The 13,017-nt window shown below is 40.2% G+C and overlaps 1 protein-coding gene across 1 annotated transcript in view; it reads right to left on the reverse strand.

Moving 5' to 3' along the window:
* Nucleotides 1–13,017, reverse strand: part of LOC144253807 (uncharacterized) — a 73,799-nt gene that overhangs the window by 60,312 nt on the left and 470 nt on the right. Inside the window, 1 exon segment of the mRNA XM_077796470.1 lies at nucleotides 1,990–2,111. Coding sequence (XP_077652596.1) covers nucleotides 1,990–2,111 — 122 coding nt within the window.

The raw sequence follows: 13,017 nt of genomic DNA on the forward strand, positions 1-13,017 counted from the left end.
TGCACCAACTCTGTTGCCTTGATGTACCTCAAACTTGCTTTTGTATAAAAGTAGAAGTTCCAAAGTGCTCAGGGCTCAGACTTTGGGAATCATCTCTCTGGGATGGTGGTCATACTAATAAAGCAGTTTTCTCAGATCTCAGAAGTGATCAGATCCTAAATTTCCCCTACATGTCAAACCAGGTTCCTCACAGGGGCAAATGTTTGGAGACTACAGGTTGCAAGAAAGCACATCACAGGGCCCAAAATCTGAGTATGGCTCAGGGAAGAAAAAATCTAAATGGCTGATAATGAACTGAAAGGTAAATCAAACTTGTCATTTGGAAAACTGGAAAAAAATGGAACAGTGTGATTTTATTTGCTACAAGTACAAGATATTAACCAATTTTATTTTCTTAAATCCAACCCCTAGGGAATCCTGGTGGCAGAGAAGCAGCTACAACCAGAAATTCCGTGTGATAATGTAACTTTAGCAGCCTTTCTGTGATATAATCTGATGGTAGCTATTAAAATGTTACATGTGTGTGTGTGTGTCTTTACTCACTATTTCCTTTCCTAAGAGTATGTATTCAGCAGGAGACTAGTTTATGTTTTCAGCTGATTGTGTCCCCTCCCCAAATCACATGTGTTGATATTCTAGATACAAAGTGCCTCAGAAAATGACTCTGAATATATGATTCTTAAAGGCATGATTAATATTAACTCAGTTAATTGGTGTAAAGTCTAATCCAATGAACTTTTTCTCCTTATAAACAGCAGCAATAAAGACACACAGAAGCCCATGAAAATGTCATGGAAACATGGAGACAGAAGATGGCAATCTACATATCAAAGAGTGGGCCTCAAAGGAAATCATTCCAGCAAGCACCTTGATATAAGAATCTAGAAATAGAACAAATAAATTTTTGTTTAATTCCATCTGTGGCATTGTCTTATGATAGCCCTGTGACACTGATACAGCCCATTATGATACACATACACTGTTCCTGCACTTTGGCTAAATGAAATTATAATGGAGTCTCCAATCTGGGTATTTGTTCTGGCATATTCCAGCCATCTCCAGTTCTTTCCTGTGGAGACCCTTCTCCAGTAAGCTCATCTAACCTCAGACTAGAGATACCGTTGTGGGTTGTGTGGTGCACTTGCTATTTCCCCAAGAAGATGGAATTAACAAGTAGCTCCTTGATGATATACATGGAGCTCAGCAAAGTGATTGTCTTAAATGTAGGCAATAATTAACATGTGATAAATCGCTCTTTCCACAAAGGATACTCCCATTGAAAATTTTTATGCACAGATCAGATATAGATAAACATATGTATAGGCCTCCATATACTAGATTAGAGAATAATGTCTTTGGATAAATATTTGAGTAGAAAAACTAGAATCCAATATTTAAATATCCACCCTATTACCCATTTTCTGAAATAACCTAATTCTGCCATTTTAGGTCCCCTGCAATTACTGCCACTCCCCCCCACACCCCAACACACACACATACACAGAACAGGAAGGTCAAAATACATTCCAGATGTGATCCCAGATGAGGACTTGCCTGGATTGGTCTTCTCTGGGCTGCTCCCTTTTACCTGTAGATGTCTCCTGATAAATGGCCATAAGGGTCTGGTGTGAGGGCTGAGCCAACATGTAAATGTGCTCTGTACATTTTTGTACCTAGAACCTTGGAAGTTTTGGCTACATCATGAAAACATCTTTTTATCTTGCATATCTCCCTTTAAATGAACTCAATAAGGCACTCTTTCTGGAATGTGTGTGCCTGGTTACCAGAGTTCTAAGTTCTGTTGAGTTCTAATGCTAAGAAATTGAGGTTAATTCTTCAAAGTTTCATTACCTGAGTCTCTTCCTATAATAAGACCTCCCCAAAGCATTCTTTAGGGTGCTGACTTATCATATCTTTATCTGTGCTATATTATACAAAAAGAAATAAACTTTCAGACTCTTGGGAAGTTGTCAGTGTATTGCTGCCCACTTCTGTGGAGGCTCACAGCAGGCTTAGCAGGTGCCCTGGAGAAGATGCAGATGTATATGGTAACATTAGAGCCTAATTTTCCTTGAACTACGTTTAATCTACATTTTGAGCCTGAATTCCACCTGGAGGCAAAATAAGAGGATCAGCACAAAAGAAATAACAGAGAGCACTGACCTGCGTAAAACCCAGGAGCACCTGGGCTCCTTTGCTCACTGGCAAGACATTTTTTGAGAGAAGTATCTGTGGTGGCCTTTCCCAAACCAAGGCCAACCTGGGAGTTCTCCCTGATTTCCGCCCCTCGCCTGAATTCCAGGCAGTGGGTGCTCACCTCCTGTTTTACAAAAGTCTTAAAGGCCCTTTTCAGGTGTGCATCCTTAATTGCAGCTGGACACTCTCATTTTACAAGAAAAAAAACCCAGCATAACTAACTGCTCACCCCTGCCTGCTTGTCTTGATACAAACTGAGCAGATCTGATTCAAGAGAGCTATGTTTCTTGCTCTCCAAATATCAGTGGAACCAGAAGTCACATAATACAGAGAAGACTTGTTAAGAGGGGCTAAAGGGTCTGCCTCTTCAAGAAAAAAACACTTGGTTTTCATTGTGAGTCTAGGAAAGCTGACTCCACATTTTCTTAATTCTATAAATAACTCCATAGACATGCCAATAAATATATATACTCACTAATCCACTAAAATGCACCCTGCTTCTCTCTGTCCTAGTTATACATGGGAGGCCTGCTCCCTTGGATTCCTTCACCTGCAGGTGAATGCTACAGGTGTGGGTTTTTTTCTGCGCTTCTGTGCAGTGCCCTGGACCTCTACCTTTCTCTCAGGCTCCAATACCTTTGGCAGCCACCACTGAAGAGAGATGCAGAAAATACTGGAATGCACCTTGAAGACATTTCATCATTAGGCTATGATGCCATCAATTTGGTTGCCTGTTCCTATTCAGTATTTTTATATTTTATTTTATTGGTTCTTATTAATTATACATGATGTAGAATCCATTTTGATAAAATCATACAAGCATAGGATATATTTTATTCTATGTAGGAATCCCATTTTTGTGTCGGGCATGATGGTGGAAATCACTTATGTATTTTCACTTGCATACATAGGAAAATTATGTTAAATTCATTCTACTGTCTTTCCTTTCTCTGCTCCCTTCCTTTCATGCTCATTTGGCTTATCTACTGAACTTCTCCTTTTTCCCTCCCTCCTTCATGGTGGTCTAGCCTCCAAATGTCATCAAGCGAGCTGGGGATATAGCTCAGCTGGTAGAGTGCTTACCTCATATGCACAAGGACCTGGGTTAAATCCCCAGCACCAAACAGCATGATAGTCTTCATCTCCATCAATTTACTGGGAAAAAGTAAAGCCATTCGTCTTTATGGCTGAGTAATTATATATATATATATATATATATATATATATATATATATATATATATAAAACAATTTATTTATTATTATTGTGTGTGTGTGTATATATATATAAAACAATTTATCCATAGTGTATATATATATATATATATATATATATATATAACAATTTATTTATCCATTCATCTGTTGATGAGCATCTAGATTGGTTCCATAGCTTAGCTATTGTGAATTGAGCTACTATAAATACTGATGTGGCTGTGTCACTGCAGTATGCTGATTTTTAAGTCCTTTGGATATATGCTGAAGAGTGTGATAGTTGATTTAAAAAGCTTGTTTTATTCCTAGTTTTTTTTTGATAAATTTCCATACTGCTTTCTAGAGATGTTGCACCAATATGCATTCCAACCAATAATGTGTGTTTCCTCTTTCCCACATTCTCCTCAAAATTTGCTGTTACTTGTATTCTTGATAATGGCCATGATGATTGGAGTGAGATGTAATCTAAGTGTAGTTTTAATTTGCATTTCTCTAACTCCAAAATATGTTGCCTTTTTTGTGTTTTTTATTTTTCCCTTTCAACAACAGTATTCGTGGCATTTTTGGGATCCATTTTGCTCTATATATGAAGTCGAAACAATATTTCTCTTGAAGAATGACTGGGAAGCTTAAGGCACATGCCCATGAGTCCAGGGATGCTCAGTACCCAATTGTCCTGCCCATGATGATGAGAGAAATGGATATGGGATTAGGTGAGAGAAGAGATCCAGGGATCAGGAAAGGAATAAAACATATTGGGACCAAAGCTACACCTTTCCCCCATGAAGTATAGGTGAATGGGAACCAGACTGTGTCCTTAGATCTTGGTAAGAGGGATGGGCATTTCCCTAAAGGCCAATTCCCTATCTAAGCAAGGCTTTGACTGGTACCAATGTGCCCAAGATGCTCCCAGCTATGGTGTGCCATTTGTCTGTGGGAGTCCCAACTTGAGATTAGTATACTCTGGGATTATCGAGGTTAAATTAATGCAGCTGTCCCTTTGGGCATAGAGGACCAGATACTGTGCTCAATGTTGACACTGATTCTTTCATAGTAGACATGGCCCATGTTCTCCTAGGATTTTCAGGCCAGTGCAGGTAGCAGCCCAAACAAGGAAGTGGACCAGGGATATAGTTTCATCCTACTGTTAACAAGCAGCATGTCAACTTATGGTCTTAATCAGTGCTGATGAATGATCCCCTCTTATAGGATCCTGCTGATGAGGGGTGGGCAGAAGGGAGAGAGACAAAGAAAGAGACATAGAGACCTGTAACCATTGTTGGTGGAAGAGTCTGGTGACTTTGAGTTTCCTTACAATACTAGAGGAGGAGCAAGATGTAAAGACTTCACTTGTGAATATTTACCCTAAATTTTAAATTCGCTGAGGTCAGGGTCTCAATAATCCAGGCAAAATTGACACATTCAGTCCAATATGAATGTCCATTACAAGCCTTAAAATTTAGGGAAAAATTCCTCAAGACTGCACATATTCTGTAAAATTCAGTGTTCTTCCTCTCATGTGGCACCTCCCATGAAGCAGGAATGGCTAGTGTAAAGAATTATAATAAAGAGGAAACACAGACAAGGTACAGGGGCAGGGAAGGTGGCAGAGTGACTCTTTGTCCAAGTGGAAATGTTATGTAATTATATGAATAGGTTACATTAGGTTATTAGTACCATAACCACATTATTGTTTATCGGCAAAGTTGCTTATGCTGCAGTTACATTTCACAGTTACAATATGCAATGTGCAGTTCTCAAAAAAACAGTCCATTTTCTGAAGTTACTATTAGGCAGGCAGCTCCAGGAGCACTGGAGCTTGATGAAATATTGTATTTATCTGTCAAACAAATTCTTCTATTTCCAGGAGCTTTGTGCCTAAGATCAAGGTTGAAACCCTGGTGAAAAGCACTGCTACAGTGGTCAGGCTTCCCATGTCTTTTACATGGGAGTTTCCCCATAACCAGGCATTCTGCACCTTTTCACAGAAACATCCCAGCAGCCAGACATTCTGAACCTTTGCAAAGAAACTTCCTAGCCACCAAGCATGCCACAATCACGAAGACTATCAGAGACCCAATCCTAAATACAGAACTCCTACAGACTAGGCATACCTGGATGAGCTTCCTAACCTGACATTGCAGGGACAGCTGTGTAGGGCATGCAGGCCAGAGATGGGTGCCCCAGGCACCTCTGAGACTCTGCATGGGGACAGAGAGTGTATTTGGGTATTTGTTTATTTATTATTACATACATGACAATAGTGGAATGTCTTACATTCATTATGACCCATTTACAGCATAAGTTTTCATAACTCTGCATATAAAGTATGTTTACGCCAAAATTATTCCATTATACATGTACTCATTTTTTTTGCATTACAATTCTTAATACGCATATATACTACATTTTTTTCATACCTCTGTTTGTATATAAGGTATGCTGACACCAAATTCAAATCTTCATACATATATTTTGTATAATGATGACCATCATATACCTCCATCCTTACTATTTCTACACACTGCCCCAGAAGTTCACTAGCACCACTATAGTTGTATATGGGTTGAAACAGTTTGCTCAGGAAATGCTGCATCACATAGCACACTCGTAATCTCATCACACATGCAATTTACTATTTTTTTAATTTAAGAATTATCTGTATTTAATATTCAGGTGTTGCTTGTTAGCATTTTTGGAACAAAACATTGCATGTTTTAAATCATTATTCTTAAGACTGCATAAAAGCTTGTAGAACAGCTGTACCATGGTGACCCAGCCACTTTGCTCCTTTTGAATATTTGCATTCCTACCAGTCTTTAGCTATTATAAAAATAATCTGTAAAACATAAATATCTTACCCAGCTGGATGCAGTGGCCCACGCCTATAATGCCACAGTAGCTCAGGAGGCTGAGACAGGAGGATTGTGCATTCAAAGCCAGTCACAGCAATGGTGAGGTTTGCTAAGCAACTCAGTGATACCCTGTCTCTAAATTAAATACATAATAGGGCTGGGGATGGGGCTCAGTGGTTGAGTGCCCCTGAGTTCAACCCCCAGTACCCTCAGCACACACACACACACACAAAAACACCACCACCAGGTTTTCCTAAGTTAGTTTGAGTTGGTTTTGTCACTTGGAACCAAGAGTACTGTGCTCTGACCTATTCTTTTTCTCAATTTCCTTTAATTTGTAGTTGTGGTGTGACAGGAAATGGTAACAAGCAACACCTGAATATTAAATCTCCAAAAATGTCAAACAATCCAATTAATAATGGGACAATGAATTAAACAGACCCTTCTCAAAACAAGAAATACAAATGGCCAACAAATATATAAAAAAAACGTTCAACATCATTACCAATTAGGGAAATGTAAATCAAAACTGCACTGAGATTTCATTTTACAACAGTCAGAAAGGCAGTAATCAAGAATATAAATAATAATAATATATGCTGGAGATGATGTGGAGAAAAATAAGGAACACTTTTATACTGTTGGTGTGAATGTAATTTAGTATAACTGCTATGGAAATCAATATGAAGACTTGTCAAAACACTAGGCATGGAACCACCACATCATCCAACTATACAACTCCTCAATATATATACTGAAGGATGAAAGTTGTCATATTACAGGGATATATCCATACCCATGTTTATAGCAGCATAATTCAAAATCACTGAACTATGGAACCAGCCTAGGTGTCCATCAAAGGATGAATTGATAAAGAAAATATGGTAGAGATACGCAAGGGAATTGTATTCAGCCATAAAGAAAAAAGAAATTGTGTTATTTGCAGACAATTAATGGAACTAGAGACCATCAGTTAAGGGAAATTAGTCAAACTTACAGGGTTAATGGTTGCAGATCATATATGGAGCTAGAGAGGAAAACAAAGCTGAAGGTGGATCTCCTAAAAATCAAAGAGATCAGTAGAGGGATCAAAGGGTGGAAGGTGGGGAGGAAGGGGGGAATGCTGGGGATGATACTGGCCAAATTATATTGCTATGTTGTGCATACTGTATATATCTATAATTATGTAACAACAAATCCCAGCATTATGTACAACTCTAATGTATCAATAAAAAACATGGAGAAAAAAATTAAGTCCATACAAGCCTTGAGGATGACTTAATTGTGGCCATAATTTAGAGCATGACTTTTGAGAGGCCTAGAGAGTTGATTTTGCCTTCATGGGACCATTGCTATGAAAAGAAGTTTGAAAGTTACATTTTGCTCCTGGGTTGGTATGAAGATTAAGGTACTCTAGGACAGATTGTATTTATTTATTTTTTCTTAGGATTCCAAAGTAAAACATTTCCATGAAAAAAAAAAAAAAGACACTCTGTCTATCATGTCCAATCGATAAATTAACTCTGAAATTTCTTGCTTTTTTGCTGTGTTATATACACATTTTTGTCAGTTGACATGCATTTGTAACCAATAATTTGTTTATAGATGCAGGCAAATTATTTTTTACTAGATCTACAATGCTTGTTATGAATCACATCAACTGAGGTATATTTCTTGAATGAGTATAACAAGTAGAGCCAGGTTGTGGATTCCAGTTGATGGATTGTCAAAGCAGTGATCACTTTTGATTGGCTAATGTACTTGTGGTTTTATTAGGCTGAACAGGATAGGAGGGAGGAGGGAGGAGCACTGTTCATTTCTAATTGGCTAATCTAAGGGTGGTCTTATCGGGCCAAGCATATACCAAAATCCTGGAGACTGTAGGCTGGAAATGGTCCTCTTATGAAATCCTGCTGTTTGTCCAGTACAGAGGCTTTCAATTTGTGTTGGTAAATCTCTAGTATGAAACACATCACATGCAAGTTTTTGTGTAAAAGTGATGGAAATTTACATCTATCCTGTGGAGATATTTAAAACCTGGCCTCACCGACTGTGGATGATGACCATCCTGACCTGTTTGGATGCTGCAGTAGGAACCAAGGGCCTTTGCTGCTCAGGAACCAGATACGACTTTATTTCCTAGTGGACCTACCCACTAGAGTGTGAGGAGAATGACATTCACAGTGTTTAGATCTATTTTAGCTTATCTTAGCTCTGTATATTGGCTTGTCCTGAAGAGCTGGAGAGAAAGGCCTTGCGAATATGGACAGTGTAGCTGGAGCAAACTCAATGTAGATCACAAGAACATTTCAAATGTTTAGTGATACAGGGTGTTAGAGTCTGTAAACAAGTCAGGATGGCGCCTGGCATTTTGCAGAGGGAGTGGTTTGTGAAGTAACACCAGCGAGCCATTAAGTGTGGAGATTCCTTACTGGTTGACTGCTTATCTAGTTTATGTTAATTAGATAAGCTGTGTGGAATGTATATATACCACTCCTGTCCTACAATAAACGGCTCCCACTCCTGCAGTATCAATGTACACAAGTTGCTCGTCACCCCCCAGTTATTTTGCTGCAGCCGGACTGCGGCACAGGGCTTATGCTTTCTGGAAAAATGAGACAGCAAGAAAACTTCCCACTTCTAACTCCAATTCTTGTAATCAGGTCAGAAAGACTTCAGACGTATAGACAGGAGTTTATTGACAGAATAAACAGGAAAAGGGGACACTCTCAAAAGAAATAATGGGTCCTCACATAGAAAAAAGAAACAGTGTGCCTTTCCTGCCCTGTACTTTTATTGGGGATCCCAGAGAAGATTCCAGAGATTCCAGTTCTACCATTTGAATTTGAACTGACACCTGGATGACATCAGACTATCAAGTCCCCACTGCCATTATAACTCTAGGTCACTTTGACCCTTAATGACAAGTTCTCATTGGATTCTTAACAATAAATTATCACAGATTTTATGGTTAGAAAAAATTATTTTTTGTCCCAGAGTTTTCGAATCTGGTGCATGGAAAGAGTCACAAAATCTCCCTTTTCAGTGTAACTTGGATTCCTCTTAGCAGCATTATTTCAGGCCTGCTTTTCTCCTGCAGATAACAGATAGTTTGGTGAGGTATGAGACATACCCTGTCCACTAAAGCCAGGCAGAGCTGCACATAAATTGTTTCTTGGAAAAGAAACACAAAGTGGGCCCACATTATAGAATTATTCCCTGAACCTCATGCTCCCACCACTCACATCTGTTCCCTATCATTTAGGAAGAAGCAGTCCAGCCTAAGTCATACTATTGCTGAGCCTGGGTTCCAAAGAGTGTGCCCCTGACCAATACCAGTTTCACTAGAGAACTGGAAAGCAATGCAGATTCACAGGCCACACCCAAGACCTTCAACATTAGGCTCAGAGTGGCTCAGGAAACTTAATTGTAATAATACCTTCAAGTCCATGCTTGGAGCTGATCACTGATGCCCTGATTTGGTCTCTCCACCAAGAATAAGATCTTTTTCACAACTTTACAAAAATTCCTTCTATGATGACCTCACTGATTGACACCCACAGCATACAGGAATCCAGAATTAACCAATTTCAGCCCAGATGGAAAGACCCTGAGATCCAAGAGGCTGGGACACCACATTTCGTAGTATTCAGGAGCTCAGTGAATCCTGTTGCAATGTCCCCTTTAAGACCTTCAACCACAACACCTATAGCTAATAGTCAAAACCCTGTAAATCTTTTGACCTTTATTTGTCTTCTGGAGATGGAAGCAATACCCAATCTATTATTTAAGAAGCTCTGAAACCCATGTCACATGAGTCTTGATCACTGTTCAGATGACCATGAATTTCTTTTATGACATTCTGGATCATGGTGTGCAGATCCCCGAAGTTGCCGGGTGAGACTACTAAAGGGTGAGCATGCTTTTGAAGCTTTAAAGTGTTCATTGGGAAGATATCTGGAAAGGTGGGACAAGAACTAGTATTTGAATCTTGGGTCCAATTCTAGCTCTACTCTTGACTATTGTGGGCTTTTGTCTGCTCCTGGGTCTCTTCTGTGATTCACATTTACAGCCATGGCAGAAGAGAGTGTGTGCAACTGGAATAGTGCTTGCACACTTTCTACTTCCCAAGTTCAGCAGACTTCTTCCCATACCTCCTCTGACAGCCCTTTCCTTTCCTCAGCATTAAGATGCAGAGGGTCTAACAGAAAGCAGAGGGCTGGTTTCATCCTCATGACTCAGGCCCAGTGGTGCAGGCTATGGATCCAGTTGCCCTGGCCCTTTTGAGAAGCTTTACAGGTTTTGTGTTGTTGTAAGAGTGTCTTGGGTTTGTTTTACTCAGGTATGGGAGGCTCACAGAAACAGATTTTCATAGAGAGCTATGTTTTCTATAACCAGTAGTGCAGCACCATGTGGGAAGCACAGGGTTGGTCAGGAGGCCTAGGGTATAAAAGGTCAGGGAGAACATGGGAAAGAGGCTTTACTGTATTTGTACAGAAAGAAAAGATGAGGCAGCATAAGCAGGGTTAGCATTAGTATTTTTTAATCATTTCAGTGGGCTCTAGGGGACAGGGGCCATCCCTGATTCTCTGGTACCCCTTCTTGCTGTAATTAGAACAGGCAGAGAATAGACTGGGAGGGTGGGAGCCCAAGAGGGAGGGGATTGATAGTGTGGGAACTAGATTGGTTAATTTACATAATGTGAACATGATGGGGAGATGGCTGAATACCTGTAGGAGTTAGCTATTTCCAGGAGGGCATGCCTGGGTTCAGAGATACATGCCTGTAATCCAAGTGACTCAAGGGCTGAGGCAGGAAGATTGCAAGTTTAAGGTCAGGCTCGGCAATTTAGTGAGACCTTGTCACACAATAAAATTCAAAAAGGAGCTAGAGATCTTGTTTAGGTGTAGATCAGCTATAGAATACTCCTGAGTTCAATCACCAGTACCTCCCCCCACCCAACATACACACACACACACACACACACACACACACACAGCCTAGGAAGTCATGCACTTTAGGGTCAGTAAAGCACCATTGTCAAAAAAACAAAACAAAACAACAACAACAACAAAAAAAAAAACAGAGTCCCAACAGTAAAAAGCCTCGGCAATACAAGCATTTTCTGTCCCCAGAAAGTGAGAAAGTCACTCTGCAGATTCTTCTAGCAGCCTGATCTCTGATCCCTCAGGCCAGGGCCTGTGTTTATGGTATTACAGGTCACATGCTTCATAAACACTAAGCAGCCTTGTAGGTGACAGCAGAACAGTGGGACTTCTTGTTTTAATGAAGTATCTCCCAGTGTGACATAAAGTTTGGCCAGCAGAACAGAGAATTCAGTAAGTCAACAGCCTCTCCTCTGTTCCTGGAAAGGGCAGTGGCCTAGCTTTGCATGACATTGTATTTCACTGGGGCTTTTACTCTCTCTGATAGCACTTTAAAAGGGGAAGTGAAGCATGGCACAGAACACTCTGGAGTGCAAAGGACCAGAAGTCAACAGGTTTTCACTGCAGCTGGCATGAGACCTTTCCAGGCCAGCAGCTTTGTCATGGGGCCATGGATTTTGATGCCTCATGTTAGTTTTTTTTTTTTTTTTTTTTTTTTGTGGGTGTGTGTGTGTGTGTGTACATGTGCATGAAGTGTCAAGTGCTCAGTGACTAATTGTGCATGCTTGGGACAGAGAAGGAGAAAAGAATACTTTCTGAATTGACGGTTGCTTCTTGGGAGGAATCTTGCCTGATATTCAAGGAGCAGCATCTGGCTTGACATCCACAACTGACCTTGAGCTGGAGAATTTGGGGAAGAATGGTAGAACTCTTGACAGAGAGAATGTAGCACCATGATCATGCCCAAATTAGTAATTCTCCTCCTGCAGGTTTTAGCTTTCTTCTGATAATATGCTGTGTGTCTCCCTCTCCCCCTTTTTTTGTTTCTTTCCTCCTTTACTCACTTACTATGAGATAATCAATGTGCTTAAAGCACTGGGGACAAAGGGATGAACTAGAAAAGACCCAGTGCTTTCCTATGCAGCATGTATGATCTAGCCCAGGATTCCTGTGCCTCAACATAAGCAATACAAGGGACCAACACAAGGGGCTTGTCCATCAAGATTATGTGTAGCCATCCTGTATCCTACCTACTAGATGTTCTAGGACCACTCCCTGCATTTTTTGACAATCAAAAATGCCTCTAGAGAGGCCCAGTGTCTCCTGAGCATGACCATTTTTCTGGCTGAAAACTGCTGAGAGTGAGGCAGACAAGTAAGTCCATGCCTGCAGTGGAGTTTGCATGGATGTCTCTTTGCCTGCTTGGCGTTTTCTCAGGGTCTTCTACTGCTCACAGAATCTGAGGTAGTGGGACTTTCAGGGGCTATTAATACATGCGTGTTGTGAGACAGCAATTGACCAGACACTACCAAATAAAACCCTGGTTAAGAGAGGCACCATCTTAATATGTTGGGATTATCATGAAGTTATTTCAGTGACAGCAAAAATTAGCAATAGTCAGTGGAGGTATCTGCAAATAAATTAAAGATTAAAATGGCCTTCTCTGTTACTCCCTTTCAGCCATTTTTTCACCTTGAGATAACTTGAGCATGGGAGAATAAGTGGGTTTGGTGGCAGGTCTGCATCCTGAAGTTTTTCTTCTTTTCAAATAAAACTCCAATCCCCTTTGTGTCTTTGTGGCCCCTTAAAGATGAGGCAAAGTAAATAGTGTGAATGGCTTTCTTTGTGCCTGATACTTGGGACAGC

Source organism: Urocitellus parryii, chromosome 3 (genome assembly GCF_045843805.1).
Source record: "Urocitellus parryii isolate mUroPar1 chromosome 3, mUroPar1.hap1, whole genome shotgun sequence".
Lineage (NCBI taxonomy): Eukaryota > Metazoa > Chordata > Mammalia > Rodentia > Sciuridae > Urocitellus > Urocitellus parryii.